The 22,693-nt window shown below is 40.4% G+C and overlaps 3 protein-coding genes across 3 annotated transcripts in view; all 3 read right to left on the reverse strand.

The window, feature by feature from the left end:
- Positions 1-5,605, reverse strand: part of SNX9 (sorting nexin 9) — a 92,279-nt gene extending 86,674 nt beyond the window's left edge. The window contains 1 exon segment of the mRNA XM_042446479.1: positions 5,435-5,605. Within this exon segment, the coding sequence (XP_042302413.1) occupies positions 5,435-5,449 (15 nt within the window). The 5' untranslated portion in view covers positions 5,450-5,605.
- A 13,697-nt stretch (positions 5,606-19,302) lies between these two features.
- The window catches only part of ZDHHC14 (zinc finger DHHC-type palmitoyltransferase 14), an 87,306-nt gene continuing 83,915 nt past the window's right edge, over positions 19,303-22,693 (reverse strand). The window contains exons 11-12 of the transcript XR_006101494.1: positions 21,455-21,583; positions 19,303-19,879 (exon numbers count right to left, since the gene is read on the reverse strand). The gene's annotated coding sequence lies outside the window, so the exon portion shown is untranslated. The remainder of the gene's footprint in view (positions 19,880-21,454; positions 21,584-22,693) is intronic.
- On the reverse strand, positions 19,875-22,104 carry LOC121925058 (nucleoside diphosphate kinase homolog 5-like). The gene is made up of 2 exons (XM_042456794.1): positions 22,080-22,104; positions 19,875-21,098 (listed from the first exon to the last, which is right to left on the reverse strand). The coding sequence occupies exons 1-2, from the start codon at positions 22,102-22,104 to the stop codon at positions 20,644-20,646; spliced, it is 480 nt and encodes a 159-aa protein (XP_042312728.1). The 3' UTR covers positions 19,875-20,643.

Here is a 22,693-nt window from a genome sequence, read left to right on the forward strand (position 1 = left end):
AAGATTCCCTGTCCTCATCTTCTCTGCTTAGGTCCTGCAGACCCAGACCCATGGCATTCCTGATTAAGCCTATCCATCTGGCATGCGGTCTTCCTCTCTTTCTGTTGCCTTCCACTTTTCTTAACCTCATTGCCTTTTCTAGTGTTTTTCCTTCTCATGTGTCCAAAGTACAGCAGCCTCCATTTAATCATCCTGGCCTCCAGGGAGGGTTCAGGCTTGATCTGTTCTATGACACATGTATTTGTCTTTTTGACTCAGCACTCTTCACCAGCACCACATCACAAATGAATTGATTTTCTTTCTATCTGCTTTCTTTACTGTCCAGTTCTCACATCCATACATGGTGATGGAGAAGACAATGGCTTGGGTGATCATAACTTTAGTATTCAGTGTTATATCTTCAGACTTTAGGATCTTGTCTAGTTCTTTCATAGTTGCCCTTCCCAGTCCTTATCTTCTTTTAATTTCTTGATTACAGTCTCTGCTCTCTTATCAATGTTTGATCCAAATTATGGGACAGGGACGTAGACGGGGGGACAGGGGGTCTGGACCCCCCCTTCCATTAGATACAATGAATGGTACATGCCGCCGCGCCATCACACCCAAGCCCCATTATAATGGTGGCACTTAGTCTGGCCCCCCTTTCCCAAAATCCTGGCTAAGTTCCTGTATGGGAATTTTTGGACTATTTCAGCATTAAGCCTACCTTAGCACTTTCTTCCCTGACTTTCTTTAGCAATTGTTCCTGGTCTTTGTTGTTTTCTGCTAGTAGTATGGTGTCATCTGCATATCTTAGGTTGTTAATGTTTCTTCTTTCGATCTTCAGTCCTCCTGCCTTTGAGTCTAAGCTTTGCTCTGCTTACAATATTTTCTGAACACATTTGGGATAAATAGGATGATAGAATGAATTTCAGTGAACCTTGGGCTCACAAACTCTGCTTCCCATCTCATTTTCTGTAATACTGGAGAGATCAGAAACATATGCCACCGTTTTAGATTTGTGGTAGTTCAATGAGGCATCAGAATCTTAAAGTGTGGTTAATACTAACTATGGTCCAAAACACACTGCAGATTCAGAAATAATTCAGTTTGACACCACTTCGACTACCCTGGCTCAGTGCTAGGAATTCTAGGAATTGTAGTTTATTGTGCACCAGAGCTCTCTAAGTAGTTTTGTAGTTTATTGTGCACCAGAGCTCTCTAAAAGAGGCGGCTGGTTGTCTCACAAAACTACTGTTCCCATTGCTCTATAAACGATTATTTGTAGTTGTCCTGTTTTTACTAACTACAGTTTGTTGGATTTGTAAAATGGAAATAAAAGCTTTAGAACCCATCAGAAGTGTGCGTGTGTGTGGAAGCTGAGAACTTGCTGTGACTCATTCTTGTCACACAACCACATTCAGCTCTAGGGTCCTACATTTCAGTTTCAAACCAGATGAAGTAAAATTCCAAAGGAAATGCCTTGCACTCATACAAATTCAGGAATAACTGTGTTTACTTTAAACAAATTCCAAAGTCCATTTTATGGTACAACTTTCATTAGGCTAACCAAAAATACACAAATCTTGCTGCTAGCTTTGAAAGCCCAAGTTTCATCATCAGGCAAAGATCTTTTTAAAAAGCACAGTGGAGAGCTGGGGGGGGGGGCATGAAGATGTTGAAATCACATGCCTATATTTCTCTAGATGATATGTGGACAACAGTACACAGTTTTAACTCAAACTCATCAGGCACCCCCTCCCATGGGCCACGTATCTGAGCACTTATGCCCATGTATTCTGTGCAATTTTGTCCAATTGAGTAATCTAATCAGTATCTTCAGAAGTAGATCAAGTTCTGAGCAGTTTGTTCAGTTTTTCCGTAGTCAGCATTCAAGCAGGAAAGGAAAAAATGACTTAAATCCAATGTTTAACAAGTTCTCTCACAAGACATAATTGCTGAGCAATATTCTTACATCATCTCTACTGATGTATAGCTGTTTTTCGTTGAACTATCTTTGTAGATATAATAACAAAAAGGAGTAATTTCAAAACCACTTGAATGTGACTTCTCAGTTTAAGCTGAGTGGTGAGCATTCTTTCTTTCCCCGCTTACACTTTCATTATGAAACAACCTAAAACTGTTTACTTTCTATGTGAATACTGTGGAATGTGCAGTTAGAGGGTTTTAAAAATATAATTGTGAATAATGTTATGGAAATCTATGCTTTCAGTTTTGCCGCCAAACTTGAAAACTCGTTAGGGTTTTGTTGACTTTGCCACTTGGATTTTTAACTGATATTTAATAAAAAGTGTAATTATTAAAAGTTTAACAAAATTAAAAAATAAATCAGTCAGTCTTTACGATTATGATCAATAGCTAATGGTGACAATCACAGTAACGTTAACTGTCTTTTAGCAGTAATTGTATCTGCTTGCATGAAGATTCAAGAAATCTTCAAAGCAAAATTTAAACCAAGGGCAGGGATGCTTTATGATCAGAAAAGGAACATACAGTGCGCCTGCGCTGTTGCGGGTTCACCATACACGGACTCAAGGGCACGTGGATGGCATGCGTTAATACAATAAATGGGGCACCTGTGGCTTCCCATGCAGGCAAATTAATGTTCAAAAGTCTGCAGCAAAGACTCCTACCATACTTAAGAGCATGAGATCCCAAAGGTGCAAGCAAGAGTGAGGAAAAGAAGAGGCAGTAGGGATCCCATTGCAATCATACAAAATAATGGTGCACAAAAGGGAATTCCAGAAGAGAATCAACATGTGCTTAATCAACTACAGCAAAACATTCAACTGCATAGATCACTGAAAACAATGGCTTGCTCTTAGCAGAATGGGAGTGCCACTAAATTTGATTATCTTGATGCATAAACTATACTCAGGACAAGAGGCTGCAGCTGAAACCGAATACAGAGAAACAGAATGGTTTGCAGTTGGCAAAAGGGTCAGGCAAGGATGCCTTTCACCATGCTAAACTATGGTTCGACTAATGTCTAAACATGACAACTGTGATTGTAAAGATTCAGTTCTACTTCTAACATGTATTAAAGCCAAAGATCTCACTGAATAAGCAACCACCTATAAAAAGGCCTGACAAATAGCTACCAAGTGTAAGATGAAGACAAATAGAAAATAGCAATAACAGTATTACATTATAATTACACTACAGATTGATTGCTTGATTGACTGGTTAAACTTAAGAGAAGTGTAAGAATCAAACTTCATTCCAGATGTCTACAGGCTTTAACTCAATGTTTTGGAGAAAAGTTTAAAAATGTAACTATATTAAGGTTCTAAAATACAATTCCAAACCAAGCATACAGAGAGATCAAAAGTTACTGATTCATCAATGATCCTCTTTTTGTAGGTCAGGTAAATGACACAGTTTTTTTCCATAGTGTGTGATTTGGAAACACTGACTGTAAACATGGTCTGGTAATTCAAACATATGAGGTCGACCAAGGTGAGAAAAAAAGCATGCATTTTTAAACCATTAGTGGAGAATTTCATACAACTAAACATGAAAAGTCGTAACTGAATAAGTAAAATATATATTATGAACACTATTGATTTTGACTCAGCACTTCCTTAACACTCATGAAGTCCTCCCTTAAGATCTGTCAGCATTCGTCCTTTCCCCACAAAAGCATTTCTGAAACGCACTCAGAAGTATTTTTGAAATGCCTGGAAAACAAATGTTGGTTGCAACTCTAAAAACACAAACCAGCAAGTAAGACCCAACAGACACTACAGGACTTATTTCCAAATAAGCATGTAGAGGATAGAGCTGTTAAACTCCCTCAGATCTGTAACATTTTCAGAAGGGCAGTCTTTCAGAATTACAACGCATAATAGATATTGTCAGCACCGCATCCAGCAACAGGTACCAACAGAGGATATGTATGAACGTTGTGAACAAAATGTGAGCACACCTACAAAGGGGAGGAGAAGCTGTAGAGCAGGTCCTTTCTGTATACTGTATAACTCTGTGCTAACTCTTATGGGTGACTGACTTATGCCACTGCTATCTTCTCCTGTTTGAGAAACTTAAGAAAGGTTACTTTTGGGGAAAGAAACCTAACCTAACGGGTGGGTGGGGGTTCATGTTGTTGTTGTTGTTGTTGTTGTGTGCCTTCAAATCATTTCTGACTTATGGCGACCCCATCATGAGGTTTTCTTGGCAAGTCTCTTCCGCATGGGTCTACCATGGCCAACTTTCCTGTCTCCAGAGTCCTAGTCCAATGTTCAAACCACTCAATGTTGTTTTCTGGTCTTCTTTATAAATGCACAGGTGTTGAACAGCATAGAGTAAAACTCTATCCGGAAGTAATTTTAAGTAAGCAACTCTTTCTCCAGTCCAGGCTCTTCTGCTGCTTCCCGGCCCAAAAGGGAAAAGTTTATGTCTGAGGCCCAAATCCTGCCCACCTTTCCCTATAGCCAGAAGAGACAATAAACTGAAACCTCAATCCTAATCCCTTGAGACTACAGGGATCCCCCAAACATCATCTCTGATTCGCACCATCTTCCCCACTCAGCACTGTTGTTGTTGTTGTGTTCCTTCAAGTCGTTTTGACTTATGGCAATCCTATCATGGGGTTTCCTTGCCAAGCTTCTTCAGAGGAGGTTTGCCAGGGCCTGAGGCTGAGAGAGTGTGTTTTATCAGAAGACACCCACAATCCACTACAGTGAAAAAAAGCAGGTCCTGTCAAAAGGACTTCCAGTTCCCCCCCCCCAAAAGACCACCATGAGAGACCCACTATGGGCTGAGCATTGGAACTATGGCTCTGTAGACCAGGGTTTGAATCCTGGCTTGGCTATGAAACCTGCTGGGTGACCCTGGGGGAGTCACGCTCTCTCAGCCTCCTCAGGGGAGGCCATGGCAAAGCCCCGCTCAAGAAACCTTGCCAAGGAAGCCCCACGATAAGGGTCTCTGTAGACAGAAACTATTTGAAACCACACACACAACACACACAACTCACACATTACCAATGGCAAACCCCCTCTTTAGAAACCTTGCCAAGGAAACCCTGTGGCAGTCAAGTCACACTCTCTCAGCCTCTTCGGGGGAAGCCATGGCAAAAGCCCTTCTAGGGAAACCTGGGAAAGGAACCCCACGAGAGGGGCTCCATGGCTCAGAAAGTACACACACACACACACACACACACACACAACCCTCAACAAGAGGAAGGCCATGGCAAAGCCCCCTCTGAACAACAATGCTAGGGAAACCCCACCATCAGGGGGACGCCACTTGAAGCCCCACAACAACAACAACAACAACAACAGTAACAACAACAGCAGCAGCAGCAGCCCTGCTCAGTGCTTCCCTGCCAGGAGTGCCTTGGGAAACGGCCAACCGCCCCTTCTTCCCCGGGGCCCAAGGCAGGGAGCGTGGGGCGTTGCCTCCTGGGGCGCCCCTTCCCTCCCCGTTCCCTCACCTTGGAGGCGGCCATGGCGGGGAGTCTCCCCCTTTCCCAGATGAGGAGCCCGCTCCCTCCTCCTGGGCCTCGGCGGCGAGGGAGAGCAAGGAAGGAAGGGAGGCAGGGAGGAAGGAAGGAAGGAAGGGGAATGGGAGGGCGGCGGTGGCGCCAGGGCCCTTTCCCCGCCTCCTCCTCCGCCTCCTCCTCTCCTGGGTCCCGAGGGAGGCGCCGGGCTCAGGACTCCCCACCAGGGAGCAGGGACCCTGAGGCGCCCCCTCGCCTCTGCCTTCCTCCTCCTTTTCCTCCTTGGCCTCTTCGTCCTCAGAGTCAGAGGCGGAGGTCCTTCCATGAGGGCCTCCCAAAACCCAGGCCCAGAGGAAGGAAAGGGGGCCCTGCTGGGAGGAATGGCACACGCTGCTTGCCCAGAGAGAGGCATCGGGGGATAGGAAGGAATGGAGAGACATAGGGGGATACACCCCCATAGGGAGACATAGGGGAATAGGGAAACATAGGAGGAATAGGCAGACTTACGGGGATACTTGCCCATAGGGAGACATAGGAGAATATTCACTCATAGGGAGACATAGGGGATACTTGCCCATAGGGAGACATATGGGAATACCTGTCCATAGAGAAACATAGGGGGTTAGGGAAATATAGGGGGATACTTGCCCCTATATAGACATAGGGAAAATAGGGAGACATAGGAGAATATTTGCCAATAGGGAAACATAGGGGACGACTTGCCCATAGGGAAGAAGTGGGGAATACTTGTCTACAGGGAAATGTTGGACAACAAGACACTGAGAAATGGAGCACTGAGCCATGCCAGTTAATCTGGTATTAAATTTTAAACTCAACATTATTATTTTTTTAAAAAAAATAAAATTTTGAAATCTGAAATTTTAATTAAAAGAGCCCTATTTTGGGGGGGGGGGGGCTCCTTCTTCTGTGCTCTGAGCTTCCCCTGCTTCCAGCATCTCTTAAAGCATTGTTAAAGACACAGGCCTCCCTATCTCCCATTGGCGCGGCTAGTTCGTCTGTCCATCTGGCCTTGGCCCCCCTCTTTACGCACCGGTCTATCTTTCCTAGCATCTTCGAATACAGAGGGGGGGGGGTGATGCAGGGCCCTCCTGAAAGTGGGGGGAAACACTATATGTTTTTACCTGAGAGAACACCTCTGTTACTCTGAAATCCCAATTCCCATATATCCTAAACAACTAGCAAGTTTAAATTTATTCCTTTACATTACAATATAGTATACACAGAATAAAAGTGTTTACATACACATACTTTCATGTGGTTAAAGTGAAAATTTGGTAAAATATAATGTTTTTAAAGAAAATTTTAAAAATTAAAAAAATTAATTTAAAAAAAAAATTAAACATTTACATTTAATTAAGAAAAAATCCTGGGGCCTCTCCTTTCTCTTCCCAGTGAGCCCTACTCATGCCATCTCTTCATCATTTTAAAGAAATACAGACAAATGCCACCGCCTCAGTTTAGATCCTCTTGGCTTCCAAAGAAATTTCAGGCTTGATCTGTTCAAGGACCCATTTATTTGTCTTTTTGGCTGTCTGTGGTATCCTCAGCACTTTTCTCCAAACTACAAATCCCAGGATTCCAAAGCACTGAGCCATGGCAGTTAGGGCAGAATCAAACTGCATTATCTCTGCAGTGCAAATGCAGCCAGTGTCTTGGGAACACTGCCTAATCACTGCAGCAGCTGACCTTTTCTGCCTCGGTGGAGGCATCAACCTATTGCTTAGTGATGTTGATTTATTCCTTGCGGATCTTTAAAAAGAGCTTATTATTAACTCTATTTACAGCCTGCTTTTTAATTGGGCCTCAAAGAATCAATTGAAATTATTACTTTTGGGGGATTTTTTTTAAAAAAAAATTAAAATTAACAAATTAACAAATAACTTTTTTTTAAACAGAAACTTTTAAACTATGTAAAACATACAAATAAAATTAAAAGAAAAAAGAAAGATTAACAAAGTAAAACTACAAAGAAAAAAGTATATAAAAGCAATGACTTCCTTCCCCAAAGCATTTGGCTTTACAGTCTGCCCTCCACATTTGCAACTTTGACTTTTGCAGATTTTATTATTTATGGATTTGATCAATATGTTTTCTCTAGGAATCTCTATCCTCCAGGAGTTGCACTGGAAGACCTAGAGATTCCTAGAAAGAGTATATCCTAATCATGTTAGAAATAAAACTTCTCTAGGCATTTGTAGGTCCTACAGCACAATTCTATGATCAACGTTTGGTGGATGTTGACCATAGAGTTGCACTGGAGGACCTACAAATGCCTAAACGAGTGTTTTCTCAGGTAAAAAAAAATAAGTTCTTTTATTTGCCATTTCCCCCCTTTCACAGGGGTCTGCATCCCTGACCCCAGCGAATGTGGAAGACCCACTGTAATTGTTGACATTCTTGCATACTGGAGGAGACAGAGATTCCTCGGGACGCGTTCTCCCAAGTGGAAAAATACTTTTTTTATTTGCAGTTTTTCTAGTTTCACTGGGGTCCTGCGTCCCTAACTTCAGTGAATGTGGAGGGCCCACTGTACTTGAAAATATATTTAACTTTACGACCAAAACAGTAAAGTTCCTTCTATGCATTATGAATTTTATTTATTAAAACCCACTTACTACAAAATATCCCCATCTATGTCTCAAAAATTAATAAACAAATCCCAATCCTTTTTTTAAAAAACTTTTTTTAATTAACATTGTCAATTTATCCATTTCAGCTTATTCATTTAATTTGATTAACCAATCTTCTTGTGTCAAAATAACCAAGTCCTTCCGCTTTCAAGCATTTTCATTTCTCATAGTTTAGGGCTGCCATGTTCCAGTCCCTCATATCTGGGCATCTAATATGCATATCATGGACATTACTATAATTATGTACATTATTAATTTGTGTTCTGATTATGCATATTCAACACACATTACACTTTTGCTACCATTATGTTTCAGCCTCAGTACCAAGCTAAGTACCAAACTCAGTTCCAATCTAAGAGTTCTTTTTTCTTCTCTTTCCTCCTAGTTGGTGTGAAGAGAGGGAGGCTTCCAAGCAAACCCAGAGGGAGACCCTTTACTCTTTGGGCATCCCCAAAGACCCTTTACTCTCTGGAAGCCTCCTTCTCAAGGCTGTTTGGAAGCAACATTGCACTCTGCTGCCCAGGCCTAAGTTCAAGCCTAGGCTCAAGCGCAATCGTCACGAAACACAAGGTCATCTCTGCTTGCCTCCTTTCCTTTCCCATCTTGTGGGCTTCTCAGGGAGAGGGAATGGAGGAATAGGGTAGAAACCAGAGCCTGCAGGATGGGATAAGGCTCTGAGCAGAGCCGGTCTCCTTGCATGGTTTCCTGCTTCATTGCCACTGTGGAATTTTAACCTACCTATTGCCCTGCTACAAAGGAGAAATCCAGGATTTACTGCTTCAGCTGACCCAGCTGGCCGGGACATTTTTAAGTCTGATCAATCTGGGGTTTTCCAGGTTTTCCAGGATAAATGGCAACCCTATCACAGTTGTAATCATGTATTGTACAACTTGCCCTAATTTCTTCTCCAGTTGTCCCTCCACCATTTTTAGTATAGTTCTGGTTTCATTTGTATCAAAATTTAAATTAATGTGATTACAATATAGTTACAAAGATGTACAAAGTCAATGTTAAAATAGAATTAAACTATTAGCAATATTAAAACATACACTTAAGGATAAAACGCAGTTAAAACTGCACAATTTAAAACAAAACAGCACCTTCTTCATCTTCAGTGCTCTACTGAATGCAACTACAGGAAGTTGTTGTTAATTGTCAACTTACCTTTGACTTTTGATAACCCTGACACCAGATCCTGTCTGATCTTGGAAATTAAGAAGAGTCAGTCCTGCTTTGTATGGGGATGGGGTACAAAGAATACCAGCTGTTGTAGGCTATGTTTAAGAGGAAGGAAATGGCAAACTGCCTCTAACTATTCCTTGCCTAAGACCCCATAGTATGAAATTCATGGGGTTGCCATAAACTGACAGATGAGATGACCCTGTTATCAACTGCTCAGGTCTTGCAAGCTCAAAGATTGCAAGGCTGTAGTTCCTTCATTGATTCAATTCACTTGCAATGCAGTCTTCCTTTTTTTCCTTCAGAATTCAGATTCTTCTCTATTACAAAAGCAACACTTAAAAAAATACTCTTATCTTCCCAATATTCTCCCAATATTTTGGAAACCTGAACATGCATTTGGACAAAATAATTTAAAACATACTGCATTACAAATGTCTTTCCCACATTTTCCTCTTTGCACTTAGGAGAGAGACCACAAAGCTGAAGCAACTGTGCCTTCATTCTGTAGCTAAATTGTACACTTACTTACTGTACTTAAAGTCGTGAGAAATATAAAACCCTTAATTCTTGTTTCTAGATTCAAGTAAGAAGTTCACCAAAAAAATATAAGTGTAACACATGAAACTCACACAAACACACATTTCCCACCCTTGGCTTCCATTGTTGTTTGGTTAAGGGATGGCCTACAGTAGGAATGGGAGTGAGATGGGACAGTGTGTAAAAGGGTCAACTGTCAGCCTGCGTTGACTGGATTTTACCTTTGTGCCACAAATACCTAGTCGCAGTCATGTATAGAGCTGTGGTTATGTCTCACACTACTGAAATACAGGCGGCCCTTCTTATACACGAATTTGTTATACACGGATTCAAGCATCCACGGTTTGAAAATGTTCAAAAAAAGTATAAGTTTCAAATATCAAACCTTGATTTTCCATTTTTTATTAGGGACACCATTTTGCTATGTCATTATATCTAATGGGACTTGAGCATACAAGGATTTTGTTATTACACGGGGGATCTTGGAACCAAACCCCAGCGTATAACAAGGGTCCACTGTAAGTTGAAAGGGCTTCACCTTTCTTGTGCCTTCATTTTAAGTACAAGAACTTGGAAGAACATCTATGATGAATCCTAAATTCTTAACAAACAGGATTACTAGCACACTACAATCAGAGGAGTATCTTGGGTTTTTTTAATTCCAAAATACACATTATTTGGTTATACCCTGAATGGAAATTTGAAAAACCTTTTCAAGTTATTGAATGAAGTCTGATAATAGATTGAACTCAGCAATTTATCTAATGACACTGTGCCAGGTGGACTCCAGCTTGGTTGCTTAGGGTTCAACCCCCTGACAAACAAACCAGCTTTACACAGAATTCCTACAATAACATGCAGTGCCAGCAATTGATAAGCAAAAGGCTATGACATACATGTAAACTCACCAAAAAAATAACAAGCACAATGTACTTCATACTTGTTTTTTGTATCTTATTCTATTGTTCCAGATGTTATCTTATTAACAGAATGTATCAATATATTTTGGAACATGGCTCAGAATGTTTAGTACACATTTAACTTAACTTGAAATTACGAGGAACTTACCTTTTCTCCCTCTAAGCAAAGTGTTTTCAATGTGGCTTTACCTCATGATGGACTTAAGGTCACATTCTGACATTTTCCCTTTCATCCCTTATTCACAAAAAAGACCACAGGCTTCAGAGACAGTCACCAATGAACAAAATTTATGAATGTGGGCAGCTTTTATTGACCCCAAACACTAATATTACTAAGGTGATGAAGAGTATTCAAACGTGGAGCCATCCCGGTTATTTTGTGCTAGGAGGTCTGTCCAGGAGAGTGGACAGAGAGCTTCTTTCTAGCAAGGAAGGACTTTCAATCCTTCTTTGTCAGGGTGGAGAGAAGCACAGATTGTACGTATGTAGTGGGTTTACAGAGGCCACATGCTCTGGACTAGTGACACATGGATGAGGAAAGGGAGAGATTTTAACTACAGGAGCCACTCCAAGGCAAAGGACTCTTTCCAAGAATTGCAGGACCTGCAGTGTGGCTCCAACCTGGCAGGCAAGTCCCAGCAAAGCTCACTAAACTTAAGCAAGGTCCCAAATTTGAAAGCTCTTATTTGCTGCCACTTCTCCCCTGCTGCCACATAACCCCTGCTCCAGTCAGTCAGTCTGTTCCAAAATGGTGCCACTCCAAGCCACAGAAGAAATGCCCTTCACCCAAACCTCTGAAGAATGTTCCAACCACCAGTGTGGAGGTGAAGAGCAGGAGACAGCACCACACAAAGTGATCAGCAAGCTGTATGGTGATTTTAAGGGACCCTGAAAAGACATTTCATATAGTCCTCACCATGATATTTGCTGGAAGTCAAACTCAGCAAAATCCTCAACGTCTAGCAAATTCCTCACTTGCCTGGAAGACAATTTCATTGTCCAAAAGGTGGAAGAGGCAACAAGGGGGTCAGCTATTTTAGATCTCATCCTAACCAACAAGGATGAGTTGGTTAATGGGGTGCAAGTGGTGTATAGTGTCTAGATCAAGGGAAGTAATAGTGTCACTGTATTCTGCTTTGGTCAGGCCCCACCTGGAATATTGTGTCCAGTTCTGGGCACCACAATTCAAAAAGGACATTGAGAAACTGGAGCGTATCCAGAGGAGCGCGACTAAAATGGTGAAGGGTCTGGAAGCCATGTCCTATGAGGAACGACTCAGGGAGCTTGGGATGTTTAGCCAGCCTAAAACAATACTATATAGCTATGAATATTTTTTAAATTATATTTTCAGTTTCTTGCTCTGAACGCTTGTAAGTAGAACTATGCATAATCTAAAATTCTGCATAAGCATACAGCTATAATAATTTTAAACATACCTGTAAGTTCAGAACATAAAAAAAAATAATTTACAGTAATCTCATCAAGATGGAGAACTCACAACATAAAATGACTGGGATCATGCCACCTTTGCAGTCTTGACCTCAACTATGGGCCTGGCCTGGAAATCAAGTTACAGATGGATTAATTGATCGAATTGATTTCTGTCTCTGTGGACAACATTTCTATTCAACCAGTCCAGCAAGCCCGCAGTTTTGGTTTTATCTTTGATTCTTCTCTGTCATGTATCCCCCCAGATCCAGACCACAGTCAAGGCTTGTAGATTCTTTTTATACAATATTGCCAAAATCCGACCATATCCAAGATCCTGGTCCATGCCCTAGTGATCTCACGACTCGATTACTGCAACATCCTCCTGGCCGGGCTTCCTCTCTCTCACCTCTGTCCTTTAATTTCTGTCCAGCATTCAGCTGCACGCATTATCACATCCACCCACCGCTCTGACCACATCTCTCCTGTGTTGGCATCCCTTGACTGGCTCCCCCCTCCCTTTCCGCATTCAGTATAAGCTCCTGCTGTCGACGTTTAAAGCCCTCCATGGACTGGCCCCTCCCTACTTATCAGACCTTATTTCCCCTCATCTTCCCACCAGGGCCCTCCGTTCTGGTAGTCAAGGTCTGCTGTCCCAGCCCAGGATTTCCTCTGCTCCATCCCGGATTCGCCCCTTTTCGCTTGCTGCCCCTCACTCCTGGAACCTTCTTCCCCCGCGAGCAAAAGCCATCACTTCCTTAACCAGCTTCAAAACAGAGCTGAAGACCATCCTGTTCAGAGAAGCGTTCCCAGGCATTGCATAACGGTCACTTGCTATTTGATGCTCTTTTGTTGTCTGTTTTATTGAATCATTTCCTGTATTGCTATGTATTTTATATATATTATCCTACTAGAAAGGCCCCTTCTCCACCACCACTCCCTTCTCCTTTTGTGTCGTGTCTTTTTAGATTGTAAGCCTGAGGGCAGGGAACCGTCCAATTAATAAGATTGTATGTACAGCACTGTGTAAATTTACAGCGCTTTATAAATAAAGGTTAATAATAATAATAATAATAATAATAATAATAATAATAATAATAATAATAATTGAATGATTGATAATTTCATTCATTCATATGGAAAAATAACTGTGTATGAATTGTTACCAAGAATTAGTAACAATTAACTATCTGTATTCAAGGTTCTTCTTTTTCACTTCCTTCTGCCTATTAATAACTCTCCCCAAAAGACCCTATAAGGTGATGGAATTTCCTTTTAGGTAATTTGTTTCCTGAGACTAAATTTATAGTTTTTCAGATAGGGCAGCTGTAGTGCAAAACAGTCCGTTCTTCCTCTTTCATAATTATTAAGGTATTTGTTAGCTTCATTACATGCCCTGCTGTCTGCAAAGTACTGAAATAGGTCTCAGCATTTTAATCAGTCACACCTCTGTACATTTTTATACATATATGAAATAACAACAGTTGAACAGAAGCATTTTAAACAAATAATTGAACACAGGCAGTACTTTTTTCAATGTTCTAATAACCAATAATGCAGTTCAGTTCTTCATGGTAAATGGAGAGAAGCAGAGACAGTTAACATTAGATGAGACAGTGTGTCGTCTCATTTTGGCATATTTTGTTTGTAGGTCAATCACACATTTGTCCACTCCTGTCAGATAGTGTTGGTACTGGTAGTAGTGGTTATACCTATACTGCCAGAGAGAATACATATGTTCCACTGATTGAGAGTATTTTCAGCATTTCTTCCGGTATACAAAAGCATCTGCTCTCTACAGCAATGCATTACATTTTCTGTTTCCATTTCATCGTATTACCATAATCCAGTTAATTTAAACTCTTAAGCAACAACTGTCTTTGGAACTACAACGAGATCTTCAATAGGGATCTTATTTTTAGGCATTACCAGAGGCTAATTTGTTTTCTATCTTCTTCTTTTTTATCACAAAAAGATCTTGTTATTGTGTGCCTTCCAACTTACTGCAGCCCTAACCTAAGGCAACCTATCACAGGGTTTTCTTGGCAATAATTATTCAGAGGATGTTTGCTACTGCCTTCCTCTGAGTTTGAGAGAGTGTGACTCGCCCAAGGCTTCCATGACTGAGTGGGATTCTAACTCTGCTTTTCCAAAATTTTATTCCAACACTCAAACCACTACTGCATACTGGCTTTCACATAAAATGATCTAGCCCCATCCCAATCCCAAGAATTACCTTGTAGTCTTATAATACATGGGAAGTCACTCCCGGGGAACTTGAGATGTTTCAGATCTCACTTTACTAGGTAACTTCTCATTGTGTGTGTATGATAATGTCCAAGATTTTTGTATGTCTGGTTTTTTATTTTCTTTATTTTTAAAAAAAATTAATAAATTTTATTTTAAAAAAAGAAGAAGAAAAAGAAAATAGATCTCACTTTATAAGAGTCGAGAGAGGTACCAACTCAAGGGAAGAGATCCAATCTCACAAAGCTTCTCCCAGCCACTTTACATATTTGAAAAAAAGGAGGCAAATAAAAGGAAAGGCTTGGATCAAAAAGACCCATATCATTACCATTCTTCATCCAGTTGGGGAGGATGTCTGTTGGGGAGGATTTGCTGATTGGAGTAGCATGTTCTCTCTAGGAATCTCTAGGTTGCCCAGTTCAACTCTATGGCCAACTTTCACTAGAAGCTGTGCTGGAGGACCTGAGGGCCCAAACAGACAGGCCAAAATAAAGCTGCTTCGGGTCACTTTGGAGGTATGCTGTTTAAATGACACATGGATCTTAAGAGGCCAGAAGCTGTGCCAAAGCTGCACTCTAGTCCTTAGGACTGGAGCATGGCTTTGCCATGGCTTCCGGCCTCTTAGGACAAATGCATAATTTAAATAGCATATCTCCAAACTGAGTAGCTTTATTTTGGCCTGTTTGTTCAGGCTCTGAGATTCCTAGAAAGAATACTTCTCTAGGCATTTGTAGGTCCTATAGTACAATTCTATGATATTGTTGACTGTAGAATTGCACTGGAATACCTACAGATGCCCAGGGAAGTATTCTCTCAGATTTTTTTAAAAAGTGTATTTTTGGTTGAAGTTTTTCCACTTTCATACATCTCTAACGCCAGAGAATGTGGAGGGCCCACTGTAATTGTTGACATTCTTGCAGACCTTCATAATTCTTAATAACATAAGAAGAACAGTGTTGGATCAGATTAAAAAAACACCCTAGTCCAGCACTGTGGCCAATTAGATACTTGTGCGAAGCTCACAAGCAACTATAAACACATCTTTCTGCTTATAATTCCGAGCACCTTAGACTGGAGGCAATATACAATTACCATAACTAATGTAACCACTGATAGGTTTGTTTTCCATGAACTTCTTGTTTGCTAGACGATCTTGGGTCTGTCAGTACCTCTCAGTTTCAGTGACCCGAAATGGGAGCAGTATGACAGAAGGGAAGAACAGCATAATCTGAGGTTTGTTCTCCCTGAGCTTGCTGGAAGTATGACATAACAAAATTGTATCTCTGTCCCATGTTGATTCGGTGTTGAATGAAATTAGTCATCAGCACTTTGTACAAACGTTTCTTTGCAGTAAGTAGGAGGTTATTGACATTCTCACTGACATTCTCTTTTACCTAAAAAAAAGAGCAGAGTATCATCACTGATTATTGCTTATTAGTTAGCAAAGCAACTAAAAGTACACAACCCAAGCTTGCATCTTTATGTGATCTAAAAGGACTGGGGGGAAAAACAGTATCTGAATCATTTGCTAAATCTAGAAAGCAACAGATGAAAAAATGCCAATAATGCATTTGTAGACTCAGTACGTATGCACACTGCAGACATATAGCAGTTTGATACCACTTTAACTGTCATGGCTCCATCCTGTGGTACCCTAGGCTTTTGTATTCAGTCTGCTTTGCCCGAGAGCTCTGATGCCTCACCAAATTACAGGATTCTGCAGGACAGAGGAATGGCAGTTAAAGTAGAGTAAACTGCTTTATTTCTGCAGTGTACTTACATCTGCAGAATAAATTTAGCAGTGTTAGTAACAGGTACTATATTTTGTATAAATAATAATTATTATTTAGAAATAAATCTTACTGTATCCAGGGAGGTACATGTGCATTGGATTGTTGCTAGAACCTATATAACATTAGGTAGTAACATTTTTCAAAAATAATTCCACATACACATAAGGTATTTTTATATCACACAATTTATAGCACTATAGTTTCACTTGTACTGCCTGCATCTTATGAAATCTGGGGTTTTGTGGTTTGGGGAAGTACTAGATCTCTCTGGCTGGAAACTCTAAATTACCACTTCTTAAATTGCAAATCCCAGGATTTCATGGGATTTTGCAACAGCAAATAAAATGGAATTATAGGCAGGTTACAGACCGCCCGTTTGGGGCGGGCTGCACCCGCCCCTTTCCCCGCTGTATTGGGGTCTCAGCGTCCAGAGCGGCAGCCACTGAGGCCCCGATCCGCCACTTTTCAGGCTGCGGGGAAGCGGCAAAACGCCCCTTCCCCACAGCCTGGAAAGGGGTGTCCTTGGGGCTACAAGCCCCAAGGACACCCCGCGGCAGCAGGGAGGAGGAGAAAGGGGCTGCTTGGCCCCTTTCTCCTTTGGTCCGCTGGGCGTAGCCGTGTGAATGCTGGACCCAGCGGACCAAACCAGGAAGGAGCTCCAAAACGGAGCTCCTTCCTGCTCCGCGCTAAGGACGCACTAAGTGCCCTGGCGTGGAGTGAGGACGTCACGTCCGCTCCGCCCCGTATAGAGGCGGTGCGGTCATGATGTCCTCATGGCGGCGGCCGTGTGGAACGTCCGCTGCCATTTTGTGCCCGTTTGTAACGGGCCAAAGTGTTACAATTTAAATGGCCGTTAAGTTTATATCCAATTGTTAATCTCTTTATATAAACAGAATTTACATTTGATTGTTTTACCAAATCTCCACTGATTTAATGTATTTATTCTCAGTGGCATTAACAATTGGATCCAGGTCTTATGAAATACTGATTAATGAAAAAATAATGTTAAATAAAGGTTAAATTTAGATTATGACTTTCTCATAGCACAAGGTTTGTTCATGTTAATAAGACAAGTTTAAACATATATCTCTCCTACTGAAAGAGTCAGAATAATAAAAAAATTAGTAGAGACACTTAAAACAAACCCTACAGAGCCCTCTCCTCACACAACTGTCCATGTTCAGGAGGGCACTTGGAGATTTTTATCATATACAGAAATAAGCAAATTAGTAATTTTTCAAGCAAGTTTGATAGCAGAACAAAAGGTTTTACTAACACAAGGCTTTGCTTCTGGAATTTTATTAGACAAAATCCTAGCTTTTCTACTCCCATTTCCTATTTGACTCTGTGCAAAAGGAAATTCAGAAGACAGTCTGTGTCAGGATGGAACAAAGGAAAAGGGTGAAGTCGCTAATTATAGGCCAGAGAATAACCTCAAGAAAGAGAGTAGAAAATGTAGTGAACATCACACTGCAAAAATGTCATTGTTTATTGCTGCTATTGAGACCCATACTAATATTCTGCAGGCATGAGGACAGAAAACTAGAGAAAATTGACACTGTTTTAAAAATGGAAATTAACAAAACTGAAAGTTTTTTAAATTACTCTCATTCAGTTGTTATGTAAATTGGAGATGATGTCCATACAGAGAATTAATATTTACTTCTCAGATCTCTTTTAAATTGCTGGGGGAAAGAATATGTTGTGAGCCAGCATTTTGTATTGGCATGAGTGTTGGACTAGGATGCTAGGAGACCAGGATTTGAATCCTGCTTAGATGTGGAGCTAGTTCAGGAAGGGAGACTGTTGTACAGAGGGGATGGGTCATACACCAACAGAAGCCCTATTCTGTCCCAGCTACCCACCTTTAAATAAACACACTCAAAACCAGTCAACTGTGTGAGAGGGCATCTGGTCAGGGAGATGGAATCAAGATAGACCACTGCATCTCCACCTCCCTGTCCTCCAGGTCTCACCTGCTGCTGCACAGAAACACTTGGTGGGCAAAGCTGAGAGTGACTAACACACACACACCAGCCTCATACAACCAGGTTTCTGTAGTACATGCCAGGTCAGCTTGTTCTTCCAGGATCAAGTCCTGAATGGCAGCTGTTTTACTATTCACTGCCCTAGTGTTCAGCAGCAGCATTTTCAACTTGTCTTATGAGCTGGTCTCAGACAACAAGGGAAGGAAACTAATGCACTACTTGCTAACGCAGTGTGAGGACAGGTCAACTCATTTGAAATGGGGCACTGGAGTGCTGAGGATACCATAGACAACCAAAAAGGCAAACAAATAAGTCCTAGAACAAATCACGTCTGACCTCTCCCTGGAAGCAAAGATGACAAAACTGAGGCTGTTGTCCTTTGGCCACATCATGAGAAGGCTTGGCTCATTAGAAAAAATAATAATGCTAAAAAATGTGGAGGGCAGTAGAAAGAGAGGAAGACTGCACACCAGATGACTGAACTCAATTAGGGAAGTCATGGGTATGAATCTGCAGGACCTGAGCAGAGCAGTGGAGGACATGGGGTCTTGGAGAATGTCTCATCTACAGGCTCTCCATGAGTCAGGTCGACTTGAGGGTAATTATCTGAGGAAATATATAATTTTTTCCATTACTGTGAGTATAGCCAAACATCTTGGAATCCCTTTCAAATGCTTACTTTCTCTATTATGAGATCATAGGTCTGTATTTTACTTTTGCCCAGAACCTAGTATATAATGGGCACTTTATAAATATTGAATTATGGTGTGCTGAAAAGAGCAGCCAACATTCATTGGTTTTCTTTCTTTAAAAGAAAAAAAGATATTTGTAGACTACTCTTCTGCACATCCTTTAAACACAGCTAACAATACAAAGCCCCTAAAATAAGATCATCATTCAAAAGGCACTTATCTGGAGCAGCCACATTGAAGGTATTCATGGCACCACTCCAAAATTAAACAAAATTTCCCATTGCAAACCACAAATAAAGAAATGGCTGTGGTGGAACAAAACTTTCTCTGCTGCTTTAGCTGAAAATGGGGCAAGAAAGCTGAAAGGCCTAGAAATTACACAGAATATATTTGCCAAAGTAGAAGATTTCAACATTCTTAAAACTATCTGATATCCTAATACAGCCTTAATTGTGAATGACATGATTGTTATAATACTGGACTATACTAAGGGAGAACCAGAGTCAAATCAATAGGTAGCCATGAGCTCCCTATTTAATCTTGGAACTGTCATGATCTCACAGCCCAACCTACTACTGAGGTTGATGGTACAGGAGAGAGAGGCATGTACATATCCTTGAGTTATTTGGAACAAAAGCAAAATGTAAGAAGAAAACAATAAACAGCCCTTAAACATATGGTTACAAATGCTAGTCATCTTTAATGGCCAACTGCTCTGTAATGTGTGGGCATTGTGCAATGCATATGTCAAAATGCACCGCTATTATTCACATTATGGCCAAGGTCCTTTACTGGGAGATGCATGTGTCTCAACATAGCTACACCTTCATACATAACGTCTTATGTTAACCTCCCAAACTCACTTTGTAAGATGTGCAGGCACCTGTAGGTATCTTCAGGGGGGGCTCTTGCGATGTCTCTTCAGTGATGTTCTTGCAATACATCCAGCTAAAGGAAAATAGCTGGGTGTATTATTGCTGATCCCCTTGCTTTCTGACAATCTAGAAATAGCAATGAGGTGTGGGAGTTGTGTGGCTTGCAAGGTGCACCGGGGGTGGGGGGTGGGGCTTTGGTCACTGAATGGTGAGAACAAAATTCCAATCTATGCAATGAACAAAAAAGTAAGTTACAATGGTGTAAGTCCAACTTGCACCATAGTAACTTATTGACAAAATATCGGCCTGTTTCTTTCTTTCAGAAGACTGTTAACAACAGTGCCTCTGTGGTAAACATAATTGTTTCTAAAGCTCAGAGCTACACCTAGAAGAACAAATGTTATTTCACATATTCCACAGGATTTGCATTCACAGCTTCTGCCTCTGAGCTCTGGCTAAAATCAAGCCTCAAAGGCACTGAAGATTATGATAACACTGACAGTTTTTAGCAACATGATGTCTTATGAATCTGTCTAGAAAACATCATTCAAATTTAAAGAGAATGATTTTGTATGCTACTGTCTCTCCCATTTAAACCAAAGGAGTGGTGAAACTATTCTATGATGACCTTTCATATTTTTCTTTTCTTTTCTTTTCTTTTTTTTTTCTTTTCCTTTTTTTAATTTTTTTTATTTTTTTTTTGCAATTTATATGTAGGTCTTTATTAATTTAAATTTCAATCTTGTATACTGCTACTTCAGTCTGTGTATTTCACAATGTCCTGCTTCTCAGTTTACAAAAGATTTTGAACTATTATTTCTCACATACTAATGTTGGTAAGAAATTCAAAAGACAATATGCTGTTTTTAATGAGTTTTGAATTGTCTTCTTTAAGGCTCCTCCACAATCACAGCATGTCGCAACTTAGGTGTGTTGGGATTGTGTTCAATTAACCAGTCAGCCAGCCAAGTAAAAGGATCTGCTGGTTTCTTCTTACACAGTTCTGTAAGTCCTTTCAGTAGGGTAGGTATGACATAGAGGTTGAGGTAATCCTTAGCAGCTTGCCCAACTGGGATTGGTTCAATAACCACTTCAGAAAACATGAATCGGATTTCCCTTTCAGCTGATGCAAAGTTGGCACTGCCATGAAGTCCATTTCTCAGATCATCTGTTCCATAGATTGCTCTTAAACTGTCAGGATATGTTTCCCTAGCTACTAAGCTACTTGAGGGTCCAAACAGGTTCTTCCAGTAAGAGATTGCTTGATGCCGAGCAAGAACCATTGCAATTAAAGGCCCAGAACTCATATAAGATGATAAGTTAGGAAAAAACATTTCATATTTTTCTTATGGTTTTCAGAAAGCCAATTTATCTGAAACTGCCAGAAGTAAATATCAATATTAATGGGTTGGGGACTAGTACCTAGTTAGGATGTTTGTCTTCCTGTATCATAACCCTTGTACCAGTTCAATACTCTACTTAGTTCACGGCAAGTTGATTCATTTAATTGGTTGTTGATTTGTCCATCTTAAGGATTCCTCCCCCACCCCACAAGGAGATATATAAAATATATATTTTCCTCTGTAAATAAGGTTTGGCCAAGTATTCCCTGTAACATACACATTTACCCAAACCATTAATCTATCACATGTATGGGGCAAAATAAGAAATATGAAGAATGTTGGTTGTGTGTTGGCTTACCTTAAAGACTCAGGCAACTTGGATAACCATCCTTTGACTGATGATTCCAGTTGTACATTCCCAAAGTTCAAGCACACTGAAGAGGTATTTAACAGTGCAAGCCTGTTCATATTTACTCAGATGGAAGTCCTATTGTATTCAGATGAGCACAGATTAGTAGATATATCTATGCAGACTTACAGAATGCCCATAGAATGAAGCATATGAAAAAAAATTGTCTTAATTTAATTTAATTTATATCCCACCATTCATCTAACATGGGATCCAAGGAGGCAGTTTATTTGATTTCTCCCCCACACAGATATTTCAGATGTTGAATGTTTTCCCCAAATCCTATAAATGTTTTATGTGGAATGGGATTAAGTGGTAGGGAGATTCAGAAGGTTTCCAGAGGGATGTGCTGCCATAACAGAGTATATAAAATAATGAATAATAAAAATGTACACACTCAAGGTGGATTACACTCAAGCGAGAAAGAGAAAAGGGAAGGGAAGGAGAAACTAGCAACACTGCTTTCAGTCTATGAGTGTAACCTGAAAGTTATTATTTATTATTATTAACCTTTATTTATAAATATATAAATGAACTAATATAAAATGTCAATATTACAAATTACCTCATGTACCAAGGTTTCCCCCCTCAAAAGCCATGTGTGAGGGGTATTTTATGACCTAAAAAGTGAGAATTTCAGTATATTGTGGAGTATACATATGTCCAGTGCCCAGAAGAGTTTTTGTGAAAATCAAGCACGTTCAAGCCAAACACCCAGAGCAGAAAAACACAATGTGAAACAAAGATAAAAATAAGATACAGTAAAATAAAATAAATTTATTATATTGTGGGATATTTTGTGACTGATATGTACTCCAGTGTCTCAGTAATAGAAGAAATTTAAATTTCTCTACATAGCACTTCTGCTTTTCTGTATCATGAGTCCCTCTTCCACCTGCCAAAAATAGCATAGGACTTCTTCATCTCAATGTGTTAATACTGGCCAAAATAAAATATACTCTATCAACAAATGCACCCTCTCAATAGACTTTAGATTTCCCCCCCCCTCACAGCTGTTTTTTGTTTAGAGAGACCTGTATATGATAAGGACCTGAAATCCAGGAACATTGTTTATAACTGTGAAGTCACAACATCAAAGAATGCCTATGTTGTAGGTCTAGTTTTATGTATATAGAATGTGCACTAAATAAAAGATCTGGCTTGGATACCACCTCAGAAAGTAGTTTG

The sequence above is a fragment of the Sceloporus undulatus genome, chromosome 1, assembly GCF_019175285.1.
Source record: "Sceloporus undulatus isolate JIND9_A2432 ecotype Alabama chromosome 1, SceUnd_v1.1, whole genome shotgun sequence".
Classification (NCBI taxonomy): domain Eukaryota; kingdom Metazoa; phylum Chordata; class Lepidosauria; order Squamata; family Phrynosomatidae; genus Sceloporus; species Sceloporus undulatus.

Coding starts and splice junctions, on each gene's coding strand:
- LOC121925058 (XM_042456794.1), bottom strand. CDS start 22,104: ATGGCTTTTGAGGGGGGAAACCTTG. Junction 21,099..22,079: donor TTTTGAGGGGGGAAACCTTG/GTACATGAGGTA, acceptor GAAAACCATAAG/AAAAATATGAAATGTTTTTT.